Raw genomic sequence first — 23,350 nt, forward strand, 5'->3', positions numbered from 1 at the left:
TGTTTTACTATTTTCTGCTTCCATTTCATTGTTTATTTCCTTCTCCCTTTTCTGAGTTCACCTTTTTTTCTAGCGCTTTTCGGTGGACACTTAAGTTATTCAATTTTATCTTTCTTCTTTTCTAATGTATCTCTTTAATACTGTAAGTTTCTTAGCGTGATTTATGTGCTCCTCACAATTTTTGGCATGTCCCATATTTATCATTTATTTCAAAATATTATCTGATTTTCCTTCTAATTTAATCATTGATCAGAGGGCTATTTAGAAATAAATTGCTCAAAAAATGTTCAATTTTCAATTCACACTCAATTCTCAAACATTGGAGAAATTTTTGATTATGCTTTGTTATTGATTTCCCTAGCTTAATTCTACTGTATTCAAAGAACATATTTTGTATTTTTGAGACTTGCTTTATGGCCCGCCATATGGTCAACATGATGAAGGTTTTTGTGCACTTGAAAAGAATGTGTGTTCTGAATTTGTTGAATGCAATCTTTTGAAATATCAGTGAGGTCAAGAAATTAAGTTTGATAGTCAATTGTTTAGAACTATGTTCTAACTAATTTTCATCAACTTTTTCCATTGGTTACTCAGAGGGATGTGTTAAAATCTCCTAATTGTGGATTCATTTATTTCTTCTTTTATTTTTGTCAATTTTTTTCTATATTTTGAGGCTATTTAATTAATTGCATACACATTTAGAAATATTTATATCTTCCTGATCATACCAATATGAAATATCCCTCTCTATTTCTGGAAATGTAATTTTTGTTGCACTCTACTTTCCAGTATCAAGAAACATTTTCTTCATAATTGGTGTTTACATAGTATAAACATCTCTTTCTACCTTCTTACTTTCAGCCTTTCTGTGTCATTATCTTTAAGGCATGCTTCTTATAAGTAACACACATTTTGTATTTCCTTTTTACTTTATTGCATTTTTCAATCTGACAGTCTTTAGTGTTTAGTGTTTTTGTCTCTAAGTAAATACAAGTATTTGCATTTAACTCTAACATAATACTATTTATTTCTTATATGTTATACTTCTTTGGTTTCTTTTTAAATTAGATGTATTATTAATTTTTTTAAGAGAGAGAGAGAGCAAGTGGAGAGGGAGAGGGAGAGGGAGAGGGAGAGAGAGAGAGAGAGAGAGAACCTTAAGCACCTGATGCTGAGCTCAATCCCACCACCCTGGGATCATGACCTGAGCTGAATTCAAGAGTCAGATACTCAACTTACTGAGCCACCCAGGATCCCTGAATTAAATATATTATTATTCCATTTTCTTTTCTGTTAGCTTCCATTGAAACATTATTTGGCTGATCTTGTAGGGGTTACCCTAAATTATAACATCTTCTGTAATTTATTAAGTTTCTAATGTAGATTAGTACTTGCATTACTTCCTGTACCTTAAATTATGTTTACTGCCACCCTTCCCCCTCCTCACAACTTGGCTGTGGTTCTCAAACATTGTATTTATCATACATTTTATTTTATTTTATTATTTTTTATTTTTTATATGAAATTTATTGTCAACTTGGTTTCCAAACAACACCCAGTGCTCATCCCACCAGGTGCCCTCCTCAATACCCATCACCCACTTTCCCCTCTTCCCCACCACCCATCAACCCTCAGTTTGTTCTCAGTATTTAAGAGTCTCTTATGGTTTGCCTCCTTCCCTCTCTGTAACTTTTTTCCCCCTTTCCCCTCCCCCCTGGTCTTCTGTTGAGTTTCTCAGGATCCACATATGAGTGAAAACATATGGTATCTGTCTTATTTCACTTGACTTATTTCACTTAGCATAACAGTCTCCAGTTCCATCCACGTTGCTACACATGGACAGATTTTATTCTTTCTCATTGTCAAGTAGTATTCCATTGTATATATAAACCACAATTTCTTTATCTATTCATCAGTTGATGGACATTTAGGCTCTTTCCATAATTTCACTGCTATAAACATTGGGGTACAAGTGCCCCTATGCATCAGCACTCCTGTATCCCTTGGGTAAATTCCTAGCAGTGCTATTGCTGGGTCATAGGGGAGGTCTATTTTTAATTTTTTGAGGAACCTCCACACTGTTTTCCAGAGTGACTGTACTACTTAAACACGGCATTGCTATTATGCTATTACTTCTTTATAAAGACAAGCTTTCTTTAGTCATCCACATTATTACTTTTTCCATTGCTTCTTTCTAACGTCTATTAGTTTCCATCTGGGATCATTTTGTTTGTGTGGAGCTCTCCACTATTATGAGTCTGTTGCCAATGGAATGACATTCTAAAGTGTATTCATTTCACTTGTATTTTTAAAGGCAATTTTCACTGGGTAAAGATACTGGAAATAGGCATTTTAAAGCTTTTTGGGGATATTCCAAATATCTGGCTTTCATTATTTCAGTTGAGGAGTAAGTCAGTTATATTGTTGGTTATTTGAGGTAATGTATCTCTTCTTTATCTGCATTGTAGATTTTTCTCTTTTTATTTGGTTTTCAGCAATTTGACTATGATGATCCTAGGTATGGTTTTTTTAAAGATATGTTTTGTTTGGAGTTCATAGTGTATCTTGTCTGTGATTCAATATCTTTTCATGGATTTAAGAAGATTCTTAAATATGATCCCTATATATATTGTTTCAGTCCAATTCTTTCCTTTTCTTCAGGGAAGAAATTACACCTATGTCCAAATTCTCTGTGATGACTCATACGTCTTCTATGTTTTGTACTGTTTTTGTTCTTGTTGCACTATTTTCCATCCTATATTCTCTCTAACTGCCTATGTAGATATATTCTACCTGCTTATAGTATTCAGTTTCTAATCCTTTTCAGCTGTGTCTTGCAGATTTTAAATTCATCTGTCGAATTTCAAGCTTCAGATTATGTATTTTTCAGTTCTGGAATTTCCATTTGATTAAAGCAAAAAAAAAAATGTGTTCTCCACTGATAGTCTCCATTTTGTTTTTGATTTTATTAAAAATAATTAAATACAATTCTATTAAAGTCTGTCTGACACCTACAATATCTTGGTCTGTTAGGTCTGTTTCTGTTGTCTTTTTTCTCTTGGTCTTCAGTCATTTGGTCTTTTCTCCTGCTATGCCTGGTAACTTTTGATATTTTGCCAGATACTCTTTAGGGAAAAACTCTAGAGAAAATTTGAGTCTCTAGATTTTGTGAACATCCTATGGAAAAAACTTACCTTTGCTTCTGGAAGGCAGGCTAGGGGCAAATCATTTTAACCAAAATAGGAATTTGTCATTTTGAAGTTGGCTTTCAGTCTTTTCCAGAGCTAGCCTCTCTTGGGCTGCTGTATTTACTCATAGGTTACAGCCCTGCAGTTGTCCCATCTGAAATCTTGGATGTTTACCAGGATTCTTCCTTCATGGGGTGCCTTGAATATTGACTCTGGTCTTCCCAATCCTTTGAGACTGCCAAAATTCTGCTCAGTGCTGACTACAAATCAGCAAATGCCTTGAAGGGAAAAGCAGATACGAATGTCAAGCTCATATTATCTCTCTCTCTCTCTCTCTTTAATGTTTATTCATTTAGAATAATAGAGAGAGAGAGAGAGAGAGAGAAAGATAACATGAGTTGGGGAGGGGAAGAGAGAGAGAGGGAGACAGAATCTGAAGCAGGCTGCAGGCTCTGAGCTGTCATCACAGAGCCCCATGTGGGTCTTTAGCTGGTGAACCGCCAAGATCGTGACCTGAGCTAAAGTCAGATGCCCAACCGTCTGAGCCACCCAGGTGCCCCTATATTCTCTAGTGGATCATGGGTTTTCAAGCTGTTATGTTGATAGGTCTCCAGTGCTTTCAAAGCAGGTTTGCAGTATATTAATTTAATTAGTTTTTGTAGTTGTGTGAGTAAGGAGAGTTGTTCTGATAATAGCTTGCCTATCATAGTTGTAGAAGGAGCAGTAAAGTTCATACTTGTAGGCACTGCTATCTGTTGCCTCTTAAACAGATAATTCAAGAGAAGACCCAGTCCTTCAAAGATTTATAATCTGGTTTGGAGGAAAAGTCATAGAGACAACTCTTTTCTAATAATACAATATTATAATATGGTTATTCAGTAAATTAAGTTTAAAGAATTTGAGGCCCTGGACCATGTTTAATAAATTTTTATATCCAAAGTAAATGTTTGATAAAATTTTTGAATTTAATAGACATGAATATAATACTCTAAGAGTTTAGAGTAGAGTTAGAAGATTGTGTGAACTATAGCATCCTTGCCTAGATCATAATGGGATAATTATAAGGTTTGGGCTGGTTGAGGGGAGAAGAAACTAAGTTAAACTGGAGGAGAAAACAGAGGCTAAGCCTAAAGATAAAGCTGGCAGGCATAGGAGACAATGAAGATACCAGCCTGTCTGTAGCAAAGGGTTTGTTTTATGAAGTGAGTACTAGACGGATGGAGTAGAGCCATGTGGTGGGAAATGGTGAATACCAGATTGTGGGATATTGATTTTCTTCTATGGGCAAAAGGGTTTTCAGACTACTTCCATGGAATGTTCGTAGAAGTTAAGCCAAAAGAAGAAGTAAATATAACAGACATTGAGGTTTGGGAAACATTGGTTTAACAGATTTGTTTACTGAAATATTTCTTTGAACTCTGAAAGTATGCATTGTAAATTTACAAAATTGTTCAAACTCAGCACACTCTTGCTTATAAAAGAAGAGCCCTTCCTGGAACATATTTTGGGAAATTAGGATATGTGGGCATTGATGAAACACTAGCTGGAATGTTACAAGATCATGGAAGGCCCATGAAAGATGGGGCTTTCTTGTACTGTTCACAGTTCCTCTGCTTGCTCTGAGAACATGTAGCAAAAGTATTTTCTCAGTATATATTAAATGAATGATTTTTTGGCTTTAAAGGATAAAGAAAAAATGAGATCAGAATTAAATCAGTTTTTTTTTTAGCAAGATTAATCTGATAATATAGTATAGAATAGAATATGAGGAAAGAGGCTAGAAGCTGAAATGTTAAAAAAGAACGTATTAAAAGTTTTCCTGACCTAAGATTTTTTTTTTCTTGGACTGTGGCAACATCTTTGAAAATGGAAACTAAAATGGATAAAAATGATAGTTTGTAAAGAGGAATGACAAGATTTGGTGATAAATTAGTTGCAGGAAGAAGTAAGTTTTCAAGGTACTCAAAAGAGTTTGTATGGCTCTGAGTCACTATAGGGCAGAAGGAATTTCTTCATTGTTTTCTTAATGTAGCCTAATGATCTGATGGATGCGGTTTTGAAGGAAGTATCCAATCCCGTGAAAGTTTACTTTATGTCTACTTTATGTTTGAGAACTTTCTGTGTAGAAAAATAGCACAAGTTTTGAAACAGTAAAGCTAGTGATGGGAAAGAGTTTGAATGAAAGATGCAGAAAAAAAAAACCCTGTTTTTAAAAATCATGCTGAATTTGGGGCACCTGGGTGGCTTAGTCAGGTAAGCGGCCAAGTCTTGATTTCAGCTCAGGTCATGATCTTGCAGTTTGTGAGATCAAGCCCTGCATCAGGCTCTGAGCTGACAGCAGGGGGCCTGCTTGTGATTCTCTCTGTCCATCTGTCTGTCCTTTCCCTGCTTGTGCTAACTCATGCTCTCTGTCTCTCTCTCTCTCTGAAAAATAAACTTAAAAAAAAAAAACACTACATAAAAAAAATCATGCTGAGTTTGACTGAAAGCAAGTATGTTGTGCAGAGTCTAACTTAGCCCACAAATTCACTTTTCTGCCAGCTCAATAATTCTATAACAGCTGCATATAAAGTATGTTGATTAAAACATTTGAAAGTTATGGTAATTAAGATTGGGTAATTATTTGAAGCTACTTCTCTTCCCAAAGAAAACAGAGTATTTCAGGATTATCAACAAGAGGGCCTTGGATTTGAGGAATGAACAGGTTATGAGACTGGAAATACATATTCTGTCTAGTCTAGATATGCTAATAGTCAAAGTCTAGGAAAATCCAGACTACTACCATCACCTTCTGTGTCTGATCTAACCTAGTGAGTCCCAAGGGAACTGACTGCCTTGGATCAGAAGAGGCAGGGGATGGAATGGAAGCCATACAGGCTTCAGACTCACAGACTTGGATTTAAATCCTAGAGGGAATAAGTTGCTTGCTTTTTAGGCTACTTATCTGTAAAGTAACAATAGTGATTATTTCACAGGATGGTGGTAAAGATTAAATAAGATATAAAATAGCTAGTACTATAGGCACTATGCATGCAAATATACATGAATAAATGAAAATAAAAATGAGTACTGTGTTGTAGTTTCTTAAATACACCTTCTACCAACCAACCAGATTTTCTTTCCACCTAAAAAAAAAAAAAATCATGTATCATGTTATTAACATTAATCTAGGGATCTTGAGAGATGCTACACTTGTGATGATGGCAGCCAGGAGTGATAATAAAATTGATGTAATACCAGTTACAGAAAACTGTTCAAAAATACTTTCAAGGTTTTACATGTAAAGTAGGGCAGTTACCTGGGTCAAGTGTTGGTGGAACTAGAAGAATAATTTGTCCTTGCTGGAAAAGTTGTAAGTACTAGAATCTAAATGAGGTAAATCTAAATAGCAAAACATGGTTTTCATTAATTGTAACGTAATCTCTTTTTGCCATTACACCAGCGAGAAGAAGCTCATTACAGATGCCCTTAATAGAAATCAGTTTCTGAAGAGACTGGATCCTCAGCAGATCAAAGACATGGTGGAATGCATGTATGGTAGAAACTACCAGCAAGGGAGTTACATTATTAAGCAAGGAGAACCAGGAAACCATATCTTTGTGCTAGCAGGTGGGTTTCACAGGTTTTTCCAGTTCCAGATCTTACATAACAAATATTTTGCCTATTGCCTTATGATTTTTTGCAAACATTTATAAAAATGCAAAACCGGTTGCTCTGTTTGTATGAAACCATAACAGAACGAGCTCATGAAATAGTAACATTGTTGACCTAATCATAATGGTGATAATAATATTTACTGAGTGCATTTTATGTGTCAAGCATCCTACTGAGCACTTTATAGAGAGATCTCATTTCATCTTCTCACCAACTGTGTTAGGTAAGTGCTGTTATCACCTTATTACTAATGTGGACTTTGCCACAGAAAAGTTATGTAACTTACGCAAGGCCACAAAGCTCATAAATGGTGGAGGTAGAATGCAGATGTAGATAATCTGACTTGTGTCCGTACTTCTAATCACAATGCCACCTACCCAGCAACTGCAAAAAAGGTGTTTCTATTTAAAATACTGCTGCTTATGTTGACATTTTTAGGTTGTTGTAGCCGGATAAAGAAAACAATTGTTTTTGTGGTTCTGTAAAATATTTGGGTTATATACGAATGCTTTCAGAAGATAATTTAGGTACATGTAACCAACATGTGAATCAAATGGAATGCATTAAGATTAAAACTGGTGTCTTTAGAACCATTTAAATGGCTTTCTCCATATACAATTATAGGAACAGGTTTACATGCTGGGTAGATTTTAATAATCAGATAGGCAAAGGATTTCTTAAATGCATACCAAATGCATGCCTTATAGTAGTACTCAAAAAATGATTTTTGTTAGATATAGAGACAAGAAATTATATGAACAGGGTGTATGTTTAGTGAACACCTTCTCAAATTCTGAATTGCCCCAACTTTTTGAGTTTTAGGGAAAAAGTTAAGGTGGCTTACCCAGATGGAGTGGTAAACTGAGACATGCTGTGGCCTTTTATTTTATACTGTAGTTCCTGGCAACCTAAGAATGCTTTCATGATTCTTGTTTCCTTGGGGGCCTTAGGTGTAGGGCAGAAGTTGCCATTCCAAACAAATTAATAAATATGTATTGTATTTATACCATATAAAAGGTTGTTTTCATATGCTCTGATTCCTTAGACATGCTATTTTCATAAATATTGGTGTTTATTTGCCATAAACGTCTCTGTAGACACCCCTAAAATTATACAGTCATTCTCAAGAAATTATTCTCCCAAGAATTATTCTAATTCTATGGTCTGAATTTAGCCAACCTTCAAGTTTTTGGGGACGATAATCCAGGGCAGTTTCCCCATCTTTCAGCTTTTCTCTTGGCCATTTCATTTCTACTTTAGCAACACCAGAAACTCTGGCATGAAAAAAATAGATCATTAACTCAACAAATTTTTATGGAAGCTGTTAGGAAAAGATGAGAAACTCATGTCAGCCCGTCTTGTTCCTTGCCGATAACTCCAATGAAAGACTAGGGAAGAGAAGAGTTAGAACAGAAGCCAGCATCAGTACGGTCATTGACATCAGGGTTACAGCACACATGGAAATGAAAATTGGACAGTTTCTTATTTGAATAAATTATGGTGTTATCTCAGGACTGACTTGCCTGATTTAACTGATTGGGCAAATTAGTTAATTAAAAATCTCCCTTTTATAATATATGGCATGAATAGCAAATATTAAAAGCATATTTAGCTTAAACTTCGATGTTCCATATAATTCTTTAGTATTTCCCAAGTCCCATGGGTCATACTCAAATAGAAAAAAAAAACTTTAAATGCATTGAGACCCATGATACAAACTTGACGGTACCACTAAGTGGTTTCAGTGGAGTGGAATTTAGTTGTGATGAGAAATTATTAAATTTTGTATTGTATCTGTAGGATTTGGAGCCAATGCAGCTTTTTTTCTTACTATAATGTAGGTTCTATCAGAATAAGTAATTTAAAAAATTTCCTCAACATTTTTATTCATTTTTTGAGAGACAGAGAGACACAGAGTGTGTGTGGGGGAGGGGCAGAGAGAGAGGGAGACACAGAATCCGAAGCAGGCTCCAGGCTCTGAGCCATCAGCACAGAGCCCAACGCGGGGCTCCAACCCACAAACCCACGAGATCATGATCTGAGCCGAAGTAGGCTGCTTACCGACTGACCTGCCCAGGCGCCCCCAGAATAAGTATCTTTTGTGTCTCTTTGGCAGTTGTACCAGTTCCTGCTACAACATAGGTACTCAAATCAGATTTGGTGAATGAATGGCTGGGCAGAGATGATTCAGAGCTGCTTAGTGGTGAACTAGGAGAAGGAAAGATGAACTCTTCAAGGGAAAGAGAATAACCCACCATTTTTTTCCCCCTCGAAGAATGGAGGTCTCTTGCATGTAGCTTTTTGTTAGGTAAGGTTTTATTTACACTCATTTTCAAAAGGAAACGAGAAGAGAATCACTGGGGCCAAATAATTGTGAGGAGGTGGCCTCAAATACTGCCTCTCCCTTTCCTTGATAGGCACTTTTCTTTCTCATTTTTATAAGACTTTATTTTTTCTAGAGCAGTTTTAGGTATGCAACAAAATTTGGAAGGAAATACAGAAATTTTTCCATATACCCCTTGTCCCCACACAGCCATGGCCTCCACCATTATCAACATCACTCACCAGAATGGCGCCTTTTTTTTTTTTTTTAAAATCAAGGATGAGCCTATATTGATATGTCATCAAGGTTTACCATAAGTTGCTGTTGTACCTTCTATGGGTTTAGAGAAATGTATAATGACGTTTATCCATCATTATAAAATCATGCAGAGTATTTTCACCATTCTAAAAATTCTCTGTGCTCTGCCTGTTCATCTCCCCTGACCCTATCCCTGGCAACCACTGATCTTTTCATTTTCTCCATAGTTTCCCCTTTTCCAGAATGCCATATTGCTGGAATTATACAGTATGTAGCTTTTTAAAATTGAATTCTTTCACTTAGTTGTATATGCCTTGGGGCTCCTCCTTGTCTTTTTGTGGCCTAATAGCATCTTCCTTCCTTCCTTTCTTTCTTTCTTTCTTTCTTTCTTTCTTTCTTTCTTTCTTTTTTCTTTTTCTTTTTTTCTTTTCTTTTCTTTTTTTTTTGAGCAGCAGGCAAAAGTTTATTAGAATACAAGATTAGAAAGGAAGACTAGTAGGAAAGCTCTCACTCTCTTTCCAGAGAGGGGACATTCGAAAGCGAATGCCCCTAAAGCTCATTTCTTTTTAAGTACTGAATAATATTCCATTGGCTGGATGTACCACAGTTTCTCTGTTCACCCATTAAAGGACATCTTTGTCATTTCTGAGTTTTGGCAGTTATAAATAAAGCTGCTGTAAATATCTGTGTGCAGGTTTTTGTGTGGATCAGAGGTTTGAACTCCTTTGGGTACAATGCTAAGGAGGGCAATGGCTGCCTTGTATGGTAAGATTATGGTGGAAGAAAGTGCCAAACTGTCTTCCAAAGTGACTGTCCCGTTTTACGTTCCCATCGGCAATGTAGGAGAGTTCCCCTTGTTCCATGTGCTCGCTAACGTTGGGTGTTGTCAGTGTTCCAGGTTTTTGTCATTCTACTAGGTGTGTGGTGGTATTTTACTATTGTTTTAATCTGCATTTCTCTGATGACGCATGATGTGGGGCATCATTTCATATGCTTATTTACCATCTGTCTATCTTCTTTGGTGAGCATCTGTTAAAGCTCTTTGGCCCATTTTTTAATCAGATTGTTTGCTTTCTTGCTGTTGAGTTGTTAGGGGTTTTTGTATATTTTGCCAAACATACTTTTATCACGTGTGTCTTTTTGCAAAAATATTTTCTTACAGTCTGTGGCTTGTCTTCTAGTTCTCTTGATACTGTTTTTCGCATGCACTTTTCTTAGCAACTGTCATTTATTACTTCATGTCAGTGATTGAGGGTTTAGACAACAATGCAGGCATGGTGAAGTTACTTACCCAAGGTTACACAGCCAATGATTGGACAGAGCCAGGCTGTCTGACTCCAGGGCCCATGCAATTCTAATTATGACAAGTTAGTCCTTCTGTTAGTGTGGACAGCTAGGATGTGTTTTCAAGACATACAGTAATTGTTGTGATCCTTGGACAAAAGAAATACTTTTATGTGCTACATTTTCTTGGAGTAGAATGAATTTTAAATACAACACTTGCCATCCACTGCTTCTGGAGAAGAACTTTGTACCAATGATAATAACATTAACAACAGCTAACACTAACATAGCATTTTCTGTGTGTTAGCCATTGTTCTAAGTTAACTAATTTAATTCTCACAGCAACTATCTGAGGTGATTATTATTATTATTATTATTATTATTATTATTATCATCCCCATTACCGACAAAGAACCCCAGGCAGAGTAGGGAACCCCTTTCTTTCAAAGTGATCAGCTAATAGAGAGTAAGTGGGAGAGCTGCTTTTAGTCTACACTGTCAACCACTATATTATAATGAGAATCATAAGAGATCTTGCCTGTATGCTTTGTGTACTTTCTGATTGTCTTACTTTTGTAATTTATTTGGATTATTTGTGTTTTTTCTTAAATTCTGCTTGGCAGAGGGTCGACTAGAGGTGTTCCAAGGGGAGAGATTGCTGTCATCCATCCCTATGTGGACCACGTTTGGGGAGCTAGCCATTTTATACAACTGTACAAGAACTGCCTCTGTGAAAGGTAACGGGATGAAAGGCTCTATTTTTGAATTGTTACACAATGCTTATGGCAATCTAAGTCACTACTATTGCCTGCTGAGTATTTCTGTCTCCCATTGGGCCCCATGTGCTCTTGTTAACGGAAATGCTATGCTTACAAAAGAATTTATATTGAAGCACTTGTCTAAATAATTCAAATTTAAGAGAACTTTTCCTCCAGGTACCTGCATATGAAATATGAAAATGGCTTTATATTACTGCATTATTCCAATATTTGCTTTAATTACCACTTCATTTTTTTTTTCTGTGTAAACATCTGCCTTTGGTTCATCCAAAATGTTAGCTTTTCATTCTCTGTGATGTTCCGAACATATTATAAACCAGAAAAATTAATGAAACCGATGAAAATATAAAAATAGCCAAAGGGAGGTGAATTAATTAATGAGAGTTTTCCTGAGTGACTCCTGGGATTAGTTTAAGGGTTCTTGTTTTTATTGACATTATTCATGGTTATCTTGGGCATGGATACTTAGATGTGTTTCTCAGTGTTTAGGACTGGGTTAAGTGTCTCAGAATTGCTGCAGTTTTGATTAAAAAATGCAGATTCTGGGGCTTCACTCCAAACACAAATCAGAATCTCTGGCAATGGAGCTTAGGGATCTGAATTTTTTTAAAAGTTTTTTTTAATGTTTATTTATTTTTTAGGAGGGGAGGGACAGAGAGGGAGGGGGACAAAAATCTGAAGCAGGCTCCAGGCTATCAGCACAGAGCCCAATGCAGGGCTTGAACTCACAAACTGTGAGATCATGACCTGAGCCGAAGTCAGATGCTTAACCTATTGAGCCACCCAGGTGCCCTGTATGGATTTGTATTTTTAACAAGAATGTCAAGATAAATCTAATTCATTCCAAAATTTAGTAAACCAAAGCTTTGGATTTTGATTTATTTTATAGGCCCTCATTCTTTCTTTTTTTTTTTTTTAAATACAATTGTAACTTCATCTAGATTTTTTAGAGCTGCTACTTCTGCTCTTCTTCCTGTTTAGATTTTATTCTTGCTTTCTATGTCTTTCCTATAAAAAAATTGTCTCAAACACTGTTTTGCATAATTTCTATGAAAATGATTTGTATGTACTTTATACAAAAGTAACCATAGAGATCCTTAAAAATATATTGGCTCTCATTAGCTACAATGTCTGAACAGCGTAAAAATACATAAAAACATACTCATACACTCAGATATTTAACTTTCAATTATCTACTTGTGAATTCTTCACTTTCTGGATTAGCTACAGGCTGGCTGGTTTTCTCTTGTATCACAGCACAAATCTGAAATACATCCTGATGATGTAGTATGTAATTAGGAATTGCAAACTAATTTTGATATCATCCTAAGCAAAACATAATTAGAAAGGAAATCTTTTGCTACTCACTTCCAAATCATGGTTCATTTCAAAGCCAAAGATGATTTTATAAAATTACCCACTATTTATATCACTGCTTCCTTCCATTTGCATGTTAAATAATGCAATTTCCAAGAAATATCATTTGATGAGGCTATATGAAAAATTTATCAATTAACATTTTGGACTGTTTTCTTAATGTGGGGCTAAACAATATTTTATTATTTTCTTGATTTTTCTAAAGCTATTACCAATGTTAAAACTTGGGCACTAGATCGAGAGGTATTCCAGAATATAATGAGAAGGACAGCTCAAGCTAGAGATGAACAGTACAGAAACTTCCTCAGAAGGTAAGAATAACACATTGTTGGAAAGAGTAGAAGATGGTGTAGTTATATTGTGGATATGTTGGTTTTATCACCATAATTACTTTACTAGAGCTTTTCTCATTTAAGCAATTTCCACATGACTAAACCAAAGGAACAAAAGTATTCCCTTGCAGTAAAGGCCACTATATTAAAAAAAATATATACTTAATTCCAATTAGCCTTGCACACTGATTTATTTATCTTTCACTAATTTTGCCCTTGTATTGATGGAGTCCTTGTATATAATATAGAAAAATGTGTAAAAAGTCTTAAAATATTCATCTGGGTTGCTCAGTTGACTTTGAAGATAGCCTATAATTTGGAAGTGGATAGCAAAAGATCATCTTCCTAATAATGCTTTGCTTAGACTAATATTAAAATTAATTTATTTTGCTATCTTTAATTGCTTTACCTGAGACATTATTTTTCTCATTTATATAACCACACCATCTTCCAAATTACTATTATTTGTAACAAATTAACTTGCCAGAAATGTCACTGTGTGTGTCTTGATGACACAGATCCTTGGAACATATTTTGTGACCTGTTCTGTGCCCCCAACAACTTGGGTACATCAATTTAGAAAGAAACAAATACCTATCTAACTGAAAAAGTCAGTTATGCGTATACAAAGTTTGTTTGTTTTTTTTGGAGAATATACATTCTTTTTTTTAATTAATTTTTTTAACGTTTTTTTATTTATTTTTGAGACAGAGAGAGATAGAGCATGAACGGGGAGGGGCAGAGAGAGAGGGAGACACAGAATCAGAAGCAGGCTCCAGGCTCTGAGCTGTCAGCCCAGAGCCCGACGCGGGGCTCAAACTCACGGACCGCGAGATCGTGACCTGAGTGAAGTCGGATGCTTAACCGACTGAGCCACCCAGGCGCCCCTGGAGAATATACATTCTTTAAACTATTTCTGTGTTATTTTTTTTGGGGGGGTTGACAATCTCTAAAGCTTCAATACATATTGTAATGAAATGTTACCCATGCTAAGTGGTAATAATAATAAAATATCCCACAATTTCCAAAAATAAATTCTAAGCTCTTTTTAATATTAGTGATTTTACTTTGCATAACTAGCCTAGTATATAGCAAGGACTCAATAAATATTGATCGAATGTCTTTTTAATCATCAGTAGAACATTGTAGGTGTTGAGGGTTCTCCTATAGAATCTTGCTGATTTGCCCTCCCCAGAGATAATATTGACTCCCTGCAGAGAGCTGCAATAATGATAAGTAAGTGCCTTACCTATATGCCAACCAATGCCTTAGCTATCATGTTGTGGGCTCTGCCTGAGTATAGGTAATCTAAATATCCAGTAACTGAGCAATACAGGTCAGCATTTAAAGCTAATGAACTACACTCATGCAAAGGCCAAAGGGGGATAAATAACTCAACCAGTCCTTGTGGGTTGCCTCTGAATGTGTGAGATAAAACTTGAATTACTAGGGATAGCATTTCATTCCCTTGGAGTCTAGAGTGTTCTGTCTCAGTAGAAGGATCGTGGAGAATTTACTAGTACATAAACCTTCTTTCCTTTTGTTATCTGATTCATCCATTCATTTAACAAATACTTATTGCTAGGCGCTAAATATTGTGGATTCAGTGGTGATCCAGATAAACCTTATTGCTTTTTTTATAGTGGGGAGACAGACAAAAGATTTTTCCTCATATCAATTTCCTCACTAATCCCCAAAAGTGATAGTTTATAGAAGAGAATTTTCACTAACATTATAGACTCCCGTTTGGACCAGAAGTAGAACTTTCACAATGAAGAGTGTGTTAATCAATGACAAGTTCTGGTTACCATTTTACCTTTTCATTCATAGGAAGGTAGATTAGAAACAGGCATTTCTCTTTGTTTCGTAATATACAATGAGCTCTTTCTTTTTCCATTTACATTTTTTCATTTTGAAGTATGTGATATCTAGAAAAGTTACATAGTACATATGTAAGTTTTAAAACATAATAACAAAAATGCCCAATCTAAGAAGTGGAGCATTGGCAAAATGGAAAGTTCTTTTCCTGTGGTCCCGATTCATTTCCCAGCCTCCTACATGCGTCTCCATGGAGTGGCCTGTATTCTGAAGTTTAGAAATCGTTCCTTGGTAGTCTTTATTACTTTGTCTCTAGCTTGATTTAATTAACCTATTTTTCAACTTTAAAAAGTGTTATTTTTGCAACTCAAGTTTTTATTCAATCTTTTTTTCTATATATTTTTTTTTTCTATTTCATCCATCTGGTTAAGTTCAGTCATTCCTCCTGTTTTAGAGTTTGGTTCTGACTCTACTACAGTGTATTTATCTGTTCTCCAATTGGGGCATGTTCTAGTGTTCTGCAATTACAAATGATTCTGATACAAACATTCTTAGCCACGTGTCCTGGCCACGTGCCTCCCTGTGAACATGCCCAAGGATCAACTAGAGCTATTATTTTAAAAAATTGGATCCAATTATGTATTTTTGGAGTAGCATCATTTTTTCTTTAGGGGTGTCAAATTTTAGATGGTAGGAAATATGTTTTTATCTTACAGTAATTATCTCAACGGTCCAGAGTAAAAATGGGTAAAGTAGAGGAAAAATTTCTCCAAAGGAACAATTTAATCATTTGATTGGCTAATCATATTGAGTGGAATTTCTGATTTTTTTTCTCAAGTAATAACTTTCAGTAATCCATTTCATTCCTGATATTATTACTATATGTAAAAATGTTCCTATTACGTGCCCCTGGCTACCATTAATTTTAAAAGTTGGTACAGTATGATTAATAATCAAGATGATTTCCATGCTAATTCCTACATTCCCCCTGGATTCAGCCTTTACTTAATTACACAGATTTAGATGAAAATCATATCCTCCTCTGAAAGCAGAGCTCCTCACCCATGCTAATAAAAGACATACTGAGATGTGGCAAGAAACACATTTCTGGGTGTAATTCACTCTGAAAACCAACAACAAATATAAAGTGTTTTTTTTTCCTTCCAAACAGACAAAATAAGATTTTTTTCCCTTTGTAGTATCTTACTGTCTTTACTTATTTGCCTGTGATAAATATCTGTGATTACATGTGGTTATATAATTTCAATGTATTTGAAATTCAGTTGTTTATGTGTGATATATTTTGGAGGTTTACTTTGGAAAAATTAAAGTGCATTATATATTTTTTAGATCCAGGTAAAGGTTTTTTGAACTGCATAGAAGTGCATATTTAATTCAGGAAGATAATCAAAGGTTTCTTTTTAATTTTGAAGTGTATCCTTGCTGAAGAATTTACCTGAAGATAAATTAACCAAGATCATTGACTGCTTGGAAGTGGTAAGAAATTTTAAAGGAAAAAATACATTTTATTAAACAATTTATTTAAAAAATTTTTTTCTTAATGTTTTTATTTTTGACAGAGAGAGACAGAGTGTGAGTGGGGGAGGGACAGAGAGAGAGGGAGATACAGAATCTGAAGCAGGCTCCAGGCTTTGAGCTGTCAGCACAGAGGCCAACGCAGGGCTTGAACCCACAAACTGTGAGATCATGACCTGAGCTAAAGTCGGATGCTCAACTGAGTGAGCCACCCAGGCACCCCTTATTTAAAGACTTTATAATTTAGTTGTTATTAGCACTGTAAATGAAAAAAAGGAAAGGATGGTAGGTGGCCTGTCTGCAGAGACCAGGAGCCTTTTTCTATTGTGTAAAACCTTAGACCAACTCACAGGGAATTAAGGGGCTGGGATGGGTTTTAGGCCACTCTTCTGAAATGTATAAAAGGAAATTGGATTTGCATGTGTAAAATGACACTTGATTTACATACTCTAACCTTTTTAGTATATTTTGTGAAACTAATCTGCCTTACTCAAGAGGCATTTGATTTTCTGCAGTTAACATCACAATCCCCTGTAGAGTTTTCCTAGTATAAAGGAGTCAATGATGTTTCATTAGGTAATGGTGTAGAGGAGGATATATTGGAGCTTTAGGGGACAGCTTTCTGAATCAGGCTATGAAACAAGTCCATACTTGAAAACTCTACACCATGAAAAGACATTTCAAAACCCTCTGCATTTAAGAAGCACTTTACCTATTTTAACATCTAGGGGAAAACAGCATAATGGAATGTGTTCAAAAACTCATATGAGGCATCACCCAGATGGTTGGTTCTAGTCCAAGACTAGCCAAGTTTTGTTGTGAATAAATCTTTTATAACATGTACCTTGGATTCTAATGATATGCATTATATGAAAACCTCTTCAGATTTCAGAGATTAAAATTCAAAGCAAGAAATTTCTCTCTGATTTTTGGTGTGTGTATGCGGGGGTGGGGGTCAATTTCATTGAAACCAAAATGGCTTTAATGGAATTTGAAGGAGGTAAGGAATAATAAAGAAGTCACATGTTGACTTTAAGTGTTTATAAAGCTGTTCTCAGTGGGAGATATAAAAGTCTCTGCAAGACTGATTGTTGACAGATTCATGCCTCTGTCAATCACAGTATACAATGCAAACTAATATCTGTTGAGAAGGGAGCACTGACCATTTTATCCTTAAGTGTAAGTGACACCAGTAATGTTTCCATTTACAATTCATGGAACCTGTCCAGCAGTTTATCAAGGACAGGCTGTGATGACACAGTGCCTGGCCTTGTGTCCCCAGAGTGTTCAGAAATGAAGTCATTTTCAAGAGGACTGCTTGCCCTGCATCTCTTGGGATTTTCCCAATGTAACATAACCCAATCACAGATGTTACAAATTAATAATTCATCCTAATTTCTGAGAGTATGTGTTTTTTTTTTAAAGCTGGAGTAGCCCTATATATTTTTTGTTAACTGAGAAAATCTGTTTTTAATATAATACTAATAGAGTAGATTCACCAGAGGGGGATTCCATGCTGACAGCAAATATTAAAATTTAGTATCATTAAAAATAAATGGTAAATTAGTCATATTTATAGCAGCCACAGGCAATAGCTGCAGAATATATAGATGGGGCACAAGTCCAGTATTAATTAACACACAATTTGAGTTTGAAAGTTCTCATCTTTTAAAACACCCTAGAAAGGCTTTATTATATCTCTGCATTTGCAGACAGCAGCACAGTTTATAAAGGGCTCTTTATTCGTACCTGGCAAACAAATGTGTCTCTATAGCGTGTGAAAATTCTCAAATGCAAAAGTGATTAGCAAGGGAGTAATGGGATCTATTTAGCACTAAGAAAAGCACATAATTTACCAGCATAGCTTGGACTAATGACCGGTCAACGGGGTCCTGACAACAGCCAATCACTAATGCATTGGAGTTATAACAGAATGCCTGCTGAGTTCCAGGACCAGCTGTCCCACAAACTGGCTCCATGATGTTTGACAAAAACAGGCTGAATCTGGCTTGAAGTTTAGGAATTGATTTGGGAGGGTTTTAACTTTTGTGTGGGGGCAGGAAAGGGGTATTGGAATTTCCCACCGCGACGCAGTTGATCTGAAGTGTTTGTTAAGACTTTGACTATTGAACATGTAGACCAATGGCTCCAATTATTCAGTGTTCCAATTACATATCTTGCTTTAGCTTAAATCACCCAGCCCTTTCAATTCTAGAGGCAGACATCCCCTTTAAGCCTCCTCTTGTGTTCTGATGGGAAAATAGTACCAACATATTTGAGAATTAACTAATGAACATCATGAAGCATGATACAGATTTCGAATGCACTGTAAGTGTTAATGGTAATGAAAATGATAATGTGAATTCTGCACCCACCAGTTGTGCAGTATGGAGCACAAGAGTGGAAGGAGTCTCTGTTCACACATACAGGAAGCATGGGATTTGACTGTGGTTGATTGAAATGTCACCTCACTCTTTGTTGCAGAGCTGTGGTATGTGACCCTGTGGCCCCCTGTACTGAGACTCTGACATGCCATCTTTCATGAAACTGGGGGTGTAGTAGGAGTGGGGTAGGGGTGGGGTCATGTAGAATGTTGTTGCCCTTCCTCACTCACATCACCTGTGGCGCTGCTTAAAAGGCAGATTTCCAGGTACCACCCGTACTTACCGAATCAGAAACTCTGGGATATTGGCCCAGAAATGCACACTTAATACGTTACTTGATTCTTATGCTTATTAAAGAGAATATTTGAGAACCACTAGCTTAAAGTTATGAATAGAATACATATATTTAGAGCCTTGCCATCTCTTCATTCAGGAATTTTCCATTTTTCATAATTTAAAAAAATCTAGTTTTCTTTCTTATAGTTCCTGCTAATACATACAAAACCAGAGGGTTTTCTCATTTTAATGATTACATCTGGAGTCATAAAGAAAGTTGAGATAATTGTGGATTTTGCCTGTTTATGGACCAGTTAGCTCGAGGTGGGGCAGCTAGGTGCAATAGAAAGTCCACTAGTCCGAAGTCTGGAGATTAGTGTTTATGGTCACGCTTCTTTCACTAATAGCTGTCAATTAATTGTGGTAAGCATTAGGGTTTTCTCATCTGCAAAATAAGGGTGAGTAGCCCATATCTCTAAGGACTCTTTCAGTGTTTCAGTTACAGATTTCTAAACAGTTGGCTCATCCAAGTTAGAGGAATTTCTGTTGGTTTTCATTTTGTGGGCTCTAGTTCCTTGGAAAGAAGCAATCTGCTACTAAATTTTGCCTGAGTGGTTGATGAGGGCCCACCTGATCCAATTGTATTTGCTTTAAAATTTCTAAAGTGTTTTAACCGTTGTACTTGGGTGAACAAAAAAAATGTCGGTAACAACCCAAATAACTGTATCCAGTTTTTTAAACAACCAACATGGGTTCATAGTCATATGACGTGGGGAGTGTGTGTGTGTGTGTGTGATACATCTGATTGTACATCATCAATACTTCTTTGTAATGAAGATTTCTGGCCACACACTAAAGACTCTAAGGAAGTCTTAGGCTTGCGTTTTGGTCTTTGTTCTCCATCACCTTTGGTTTTTCTTCTGGTTTTCTGTATACTGTTTATAGGCATTCAGGTTCTAGCATTTTCTAGATATCACAGAATGAGCATTTTCTTTTCAGTGAAAACCTCTTTGCATCGTTCATTAGCTATTGCTTTTTGTATAGTTTTCTTCTGACCTTTACCTCTTAGTCTGCCCTGGTATTGATTTCCTTATTTTTCCCTCTTGCTATACACTCAGTAACTACTCTTAGGGTTTCCTACACATCTTTTTTAAAAACATCTTTTTCAGGGGTGCCTGGGTGGCTCAATCGGTGAAGGCTTTGACTCTTGATTTTAGCTCAGGTCCTGCATGATCTCACGGTTCGTGGGATTGGGCCCTGAGTCTGGCTCTGTGCTGACAGAGAGGAGTTTGCTTGGGATATTCTCTCTCTCTCTCTCTCTCTCTTCTCTGCCCCTTTCCCACTCGTGCTGTCTCTCTCTCTCTCTCTCAAAAATAAATAAATAAACATAAAAAAACCTCTTTTTCAGACTCTGGGTCATAGCTCATTAGTAGATCATGAAATTAATTTGTAGGAACAGTTTTTAAAAGTATCAGAGTAGTAAGTATAAGTATTATTTGAATATGTTTTAATTTTATATAAATGTCTATATGTGTGCGTACTCCCGTACATGTGTTTGGGTGTACAGGTAAAATGTATTTCTTATTGTAGGTCACAGTAAAAAATGCTTGAAGATCATTGCTCCCCCAGATAGGATCTATGGTTTCTTAGTCCTATAAGGGACCCCTTTGCAGTGTAACCACAGGACAATAACCACACTGTTTGCATTTCTCTTTTTGGTCTTGGTGACCACCCTGGCTAGACTGGCTGCACTCCCCAGTTGACAAACACTGGCCAGTCTAGCATCATAGCCAGTGCTCACCACTATATATTTTTGGTCTGACCTACATCCACAGCCTTTTCTGATCTATGAAGTTACTGTCAACACACTGGGAGGTATTATTTATCTTCCTCCCAAGGTTTTGGGTGACAAAGAATCATCCCTAGGAAAAATACCACTAGGAAGGTTGCCCCTTAAGAAACAATAAAGCTCTTTCTCAGTGTTCCCTTTTAAGCTTCCCATTAGCTTCTCTGACTGACAGGAATTAAAGCCTCACATCTGCACATACCACATGCTTTATAATAACTGAAGAACAACCTACCAGCACTTCAGAAATTCTCCATGCTCTTGAGGTGCCTGGGTGGCTCAGTCAGTTAAGCGTCTGACTTTGGCTCAGGTCATGGTCTCATGGCGCATGAGTTCGAACCCTGTGTCAGGCTCTGTGCTGACAGCTCAGAGCCTGGACCCTGCTTCCGGTTCTGTGTCTCCCTCTGTCTCAGCCCCTCCCCCACAAGCACTCTGTCTCTTTATCTCAAAAGGAAATAAACATAAAAAAAAAGAAAGAAAGAAATTCTCCATGTTCCTTCTGTTCCATATTCTGAAGGGATTAGGAGAGACTATAGAGCAGACTCTCTGAAACAAGGACATCTAACACGACGCCAACCTTCCTAGGGAAGAGGAATGAACATTAGCTGCATAACAGATGCTGAACTGCAGTGGCATGGTCATTCACTCAAACACCAAGGCTCATGGCCATCTCAACTGCAAAATTGAGCTTGGAGGTGGTGAAGGTTTGTGATAAAGCTAAAATGAGAAAGAATGAAGAGTTGGAGTAAGCACACTGTGATGCAAAAGACAAAATCTCATTTTCCAAATAAAGTAGAGGTTTGTCTCTTGCTCACATAACAGTCCAAGGAGGATAGTCCCAGTTGGCTATACAGAGTCATTCAGGAACTCAAGCTAAAGGCCTTACGATCCTCTCCCAAGATCTCTCTGTGAAGACACATGCCTGATACGGCTCATAGACCTGGCACGGGGGGGTGGCACACATCACTTCTGTTCAGGTTCCTTTAGCTAGAAGTTAATCACATGGCCACAGCTACCAGGGAGGCATTTTACCTGGACAGCCACGTATACTGTGGAAGGCTTGGACAACTGGCTCCCAGCCTCTTTCATGGGGATTAACCATCACCGGGTGCCTAGCATGTACCAAGTATGCTATCAGGTGCTTTAGATACCCTCTTTCAAAGTTAGGTGTGGTAGGTCATATGGTTTTAATTGTATAGCAAAGTAAACTGAGGTTCAGAAGATTGAAGTGACAGCCTAGCAAACCATTATCATCTTCCTCCTCAACATGGCAGTTATTAATTATTTACTATGTTTCAGGTGCTTTCAATGCATCAAAACATTGTCTTTTATGGGCTTATTGTGGTAAGGCAGAATGGACTCTCCCCCCCCCCCCCCCCAGTGTCCCAGACCGCAATCCTTGGAATGCGTGAATATGTTATGTCACCTGGCAAAAGTGACTGGGCAGGTGTAATTAAGGTTCAGGACCTTAAAATAAGGAGATTATCTAGATGGGATGACTATAATTAGATGAACCCTTAAAAGCAGAGAATTTTCCCTGGCTGGAGTCAGATTTAGCATAAGTGGAAGTCAGAGAGATTTCAAGTCTAAGAAGAATTTGATGAGCCATTGCTGGTTATGAAACGCAGGGGGCTCTGTGCATGGACCTAAGAGAGATCTTCAGAAACTAAGAGGCCAACAGCCAGTACAGAAATGAGACCTTATCCTATAACCTCAAGAAACTGAATTCTGCCAACAACCTGATTAAACTTGAAAGTGGATTTTCCCCCAGAGCCTCCAAAAAGGAACACAGCCTGACACTTTTGAGTTCAGTCTTGAGAGACCCTTGACAGAAAAATCCAGGTGAGCCATGCTGTGCCTGGACTCCTTGACCCACAGAAACTGTGAGATGATAATGAGTGTTTTCTTTAAGCCACTAAGAAATGTGTGGTTATTTGTAACAGCAGCAATAGAAAACTAATGTGCTTCTCTAAATCTTTGAAGGTAAATGTTCTTATTTGAACTTTATGCATTGTTTTTTTTTCACTAAGATATGCATCTTTCCATATGTTGAAATATCTTGTGAGATGTATGTAGTGCTATGTAAATAAAAGATAGGTTTAGTCATATTAGAAGTAACATTTATTTCAAAAATGTAAGTAGATTTTATTAGTCAGTGACCAAAATAGATACTGAAATACAGCAGACATAAAAGTGGCTTTGTCTGGATTTTGTTTTTAAATCTAAAAGAAAAATAAGAGAGAGCTATGATGTTAATTATGCCTTTTTAAATAAATGAAACAGGCCCATTTTTGT

At 36.7% G+C, this 23,350-nt stretch overlaps 1 protein-coding gene across 4 annotated transcripts in view; it reads left to right on the forward strand.

Moving 5' to 3' along the window:
* The window catches only part of PRKG2 (protein kinase cGMP-dependent 2), a 105,416-nt gene that overhangs the window by 27,220 nt on the left and 54,846 nt on the right, over positions 1-23,350 (forward strand). For all 4 annotated transcript variants that reach the window (XM_045473610.1, XM_045473609.1, XM_045473608.1 and 1 more), the window contains 4 exons: positions 6,631-6,797; positions 11,331-11,444; positions 13,069-13,174; positions 16,447-16,510. In XM_045473610.1, the coding sequence (XP_045329566.1) occupies positions 6,631-6,797; positions 11,331-11,444; positions 13,069-13,174; positions 16,447-16,510 (451 nt within the window). The remainder of the gene's footprint in view (positions 1-6,630; positions 6,798-11,330; positions 11,445-13,068; positions 13,175-16,446; positions 16,511-23,350) is intronic.

Source organism: Leopardus geoffroyi, chromosome B1 (assembly GCF_018350155.1).
Source record: "Leopardus geoffroyi isolate Oge1 chromosome B1, O.geoffroyi_Oge1_pat1.0, whole genome shotgun sequence".
In the NCBI taxonomy this organism is placed as follows: domain Eukaryota; kingdom Metazoa; phylum Chordata; class Mammalia; order Carnivora; family Felidae; genus Leopardus; species Leopardus geoffroyi.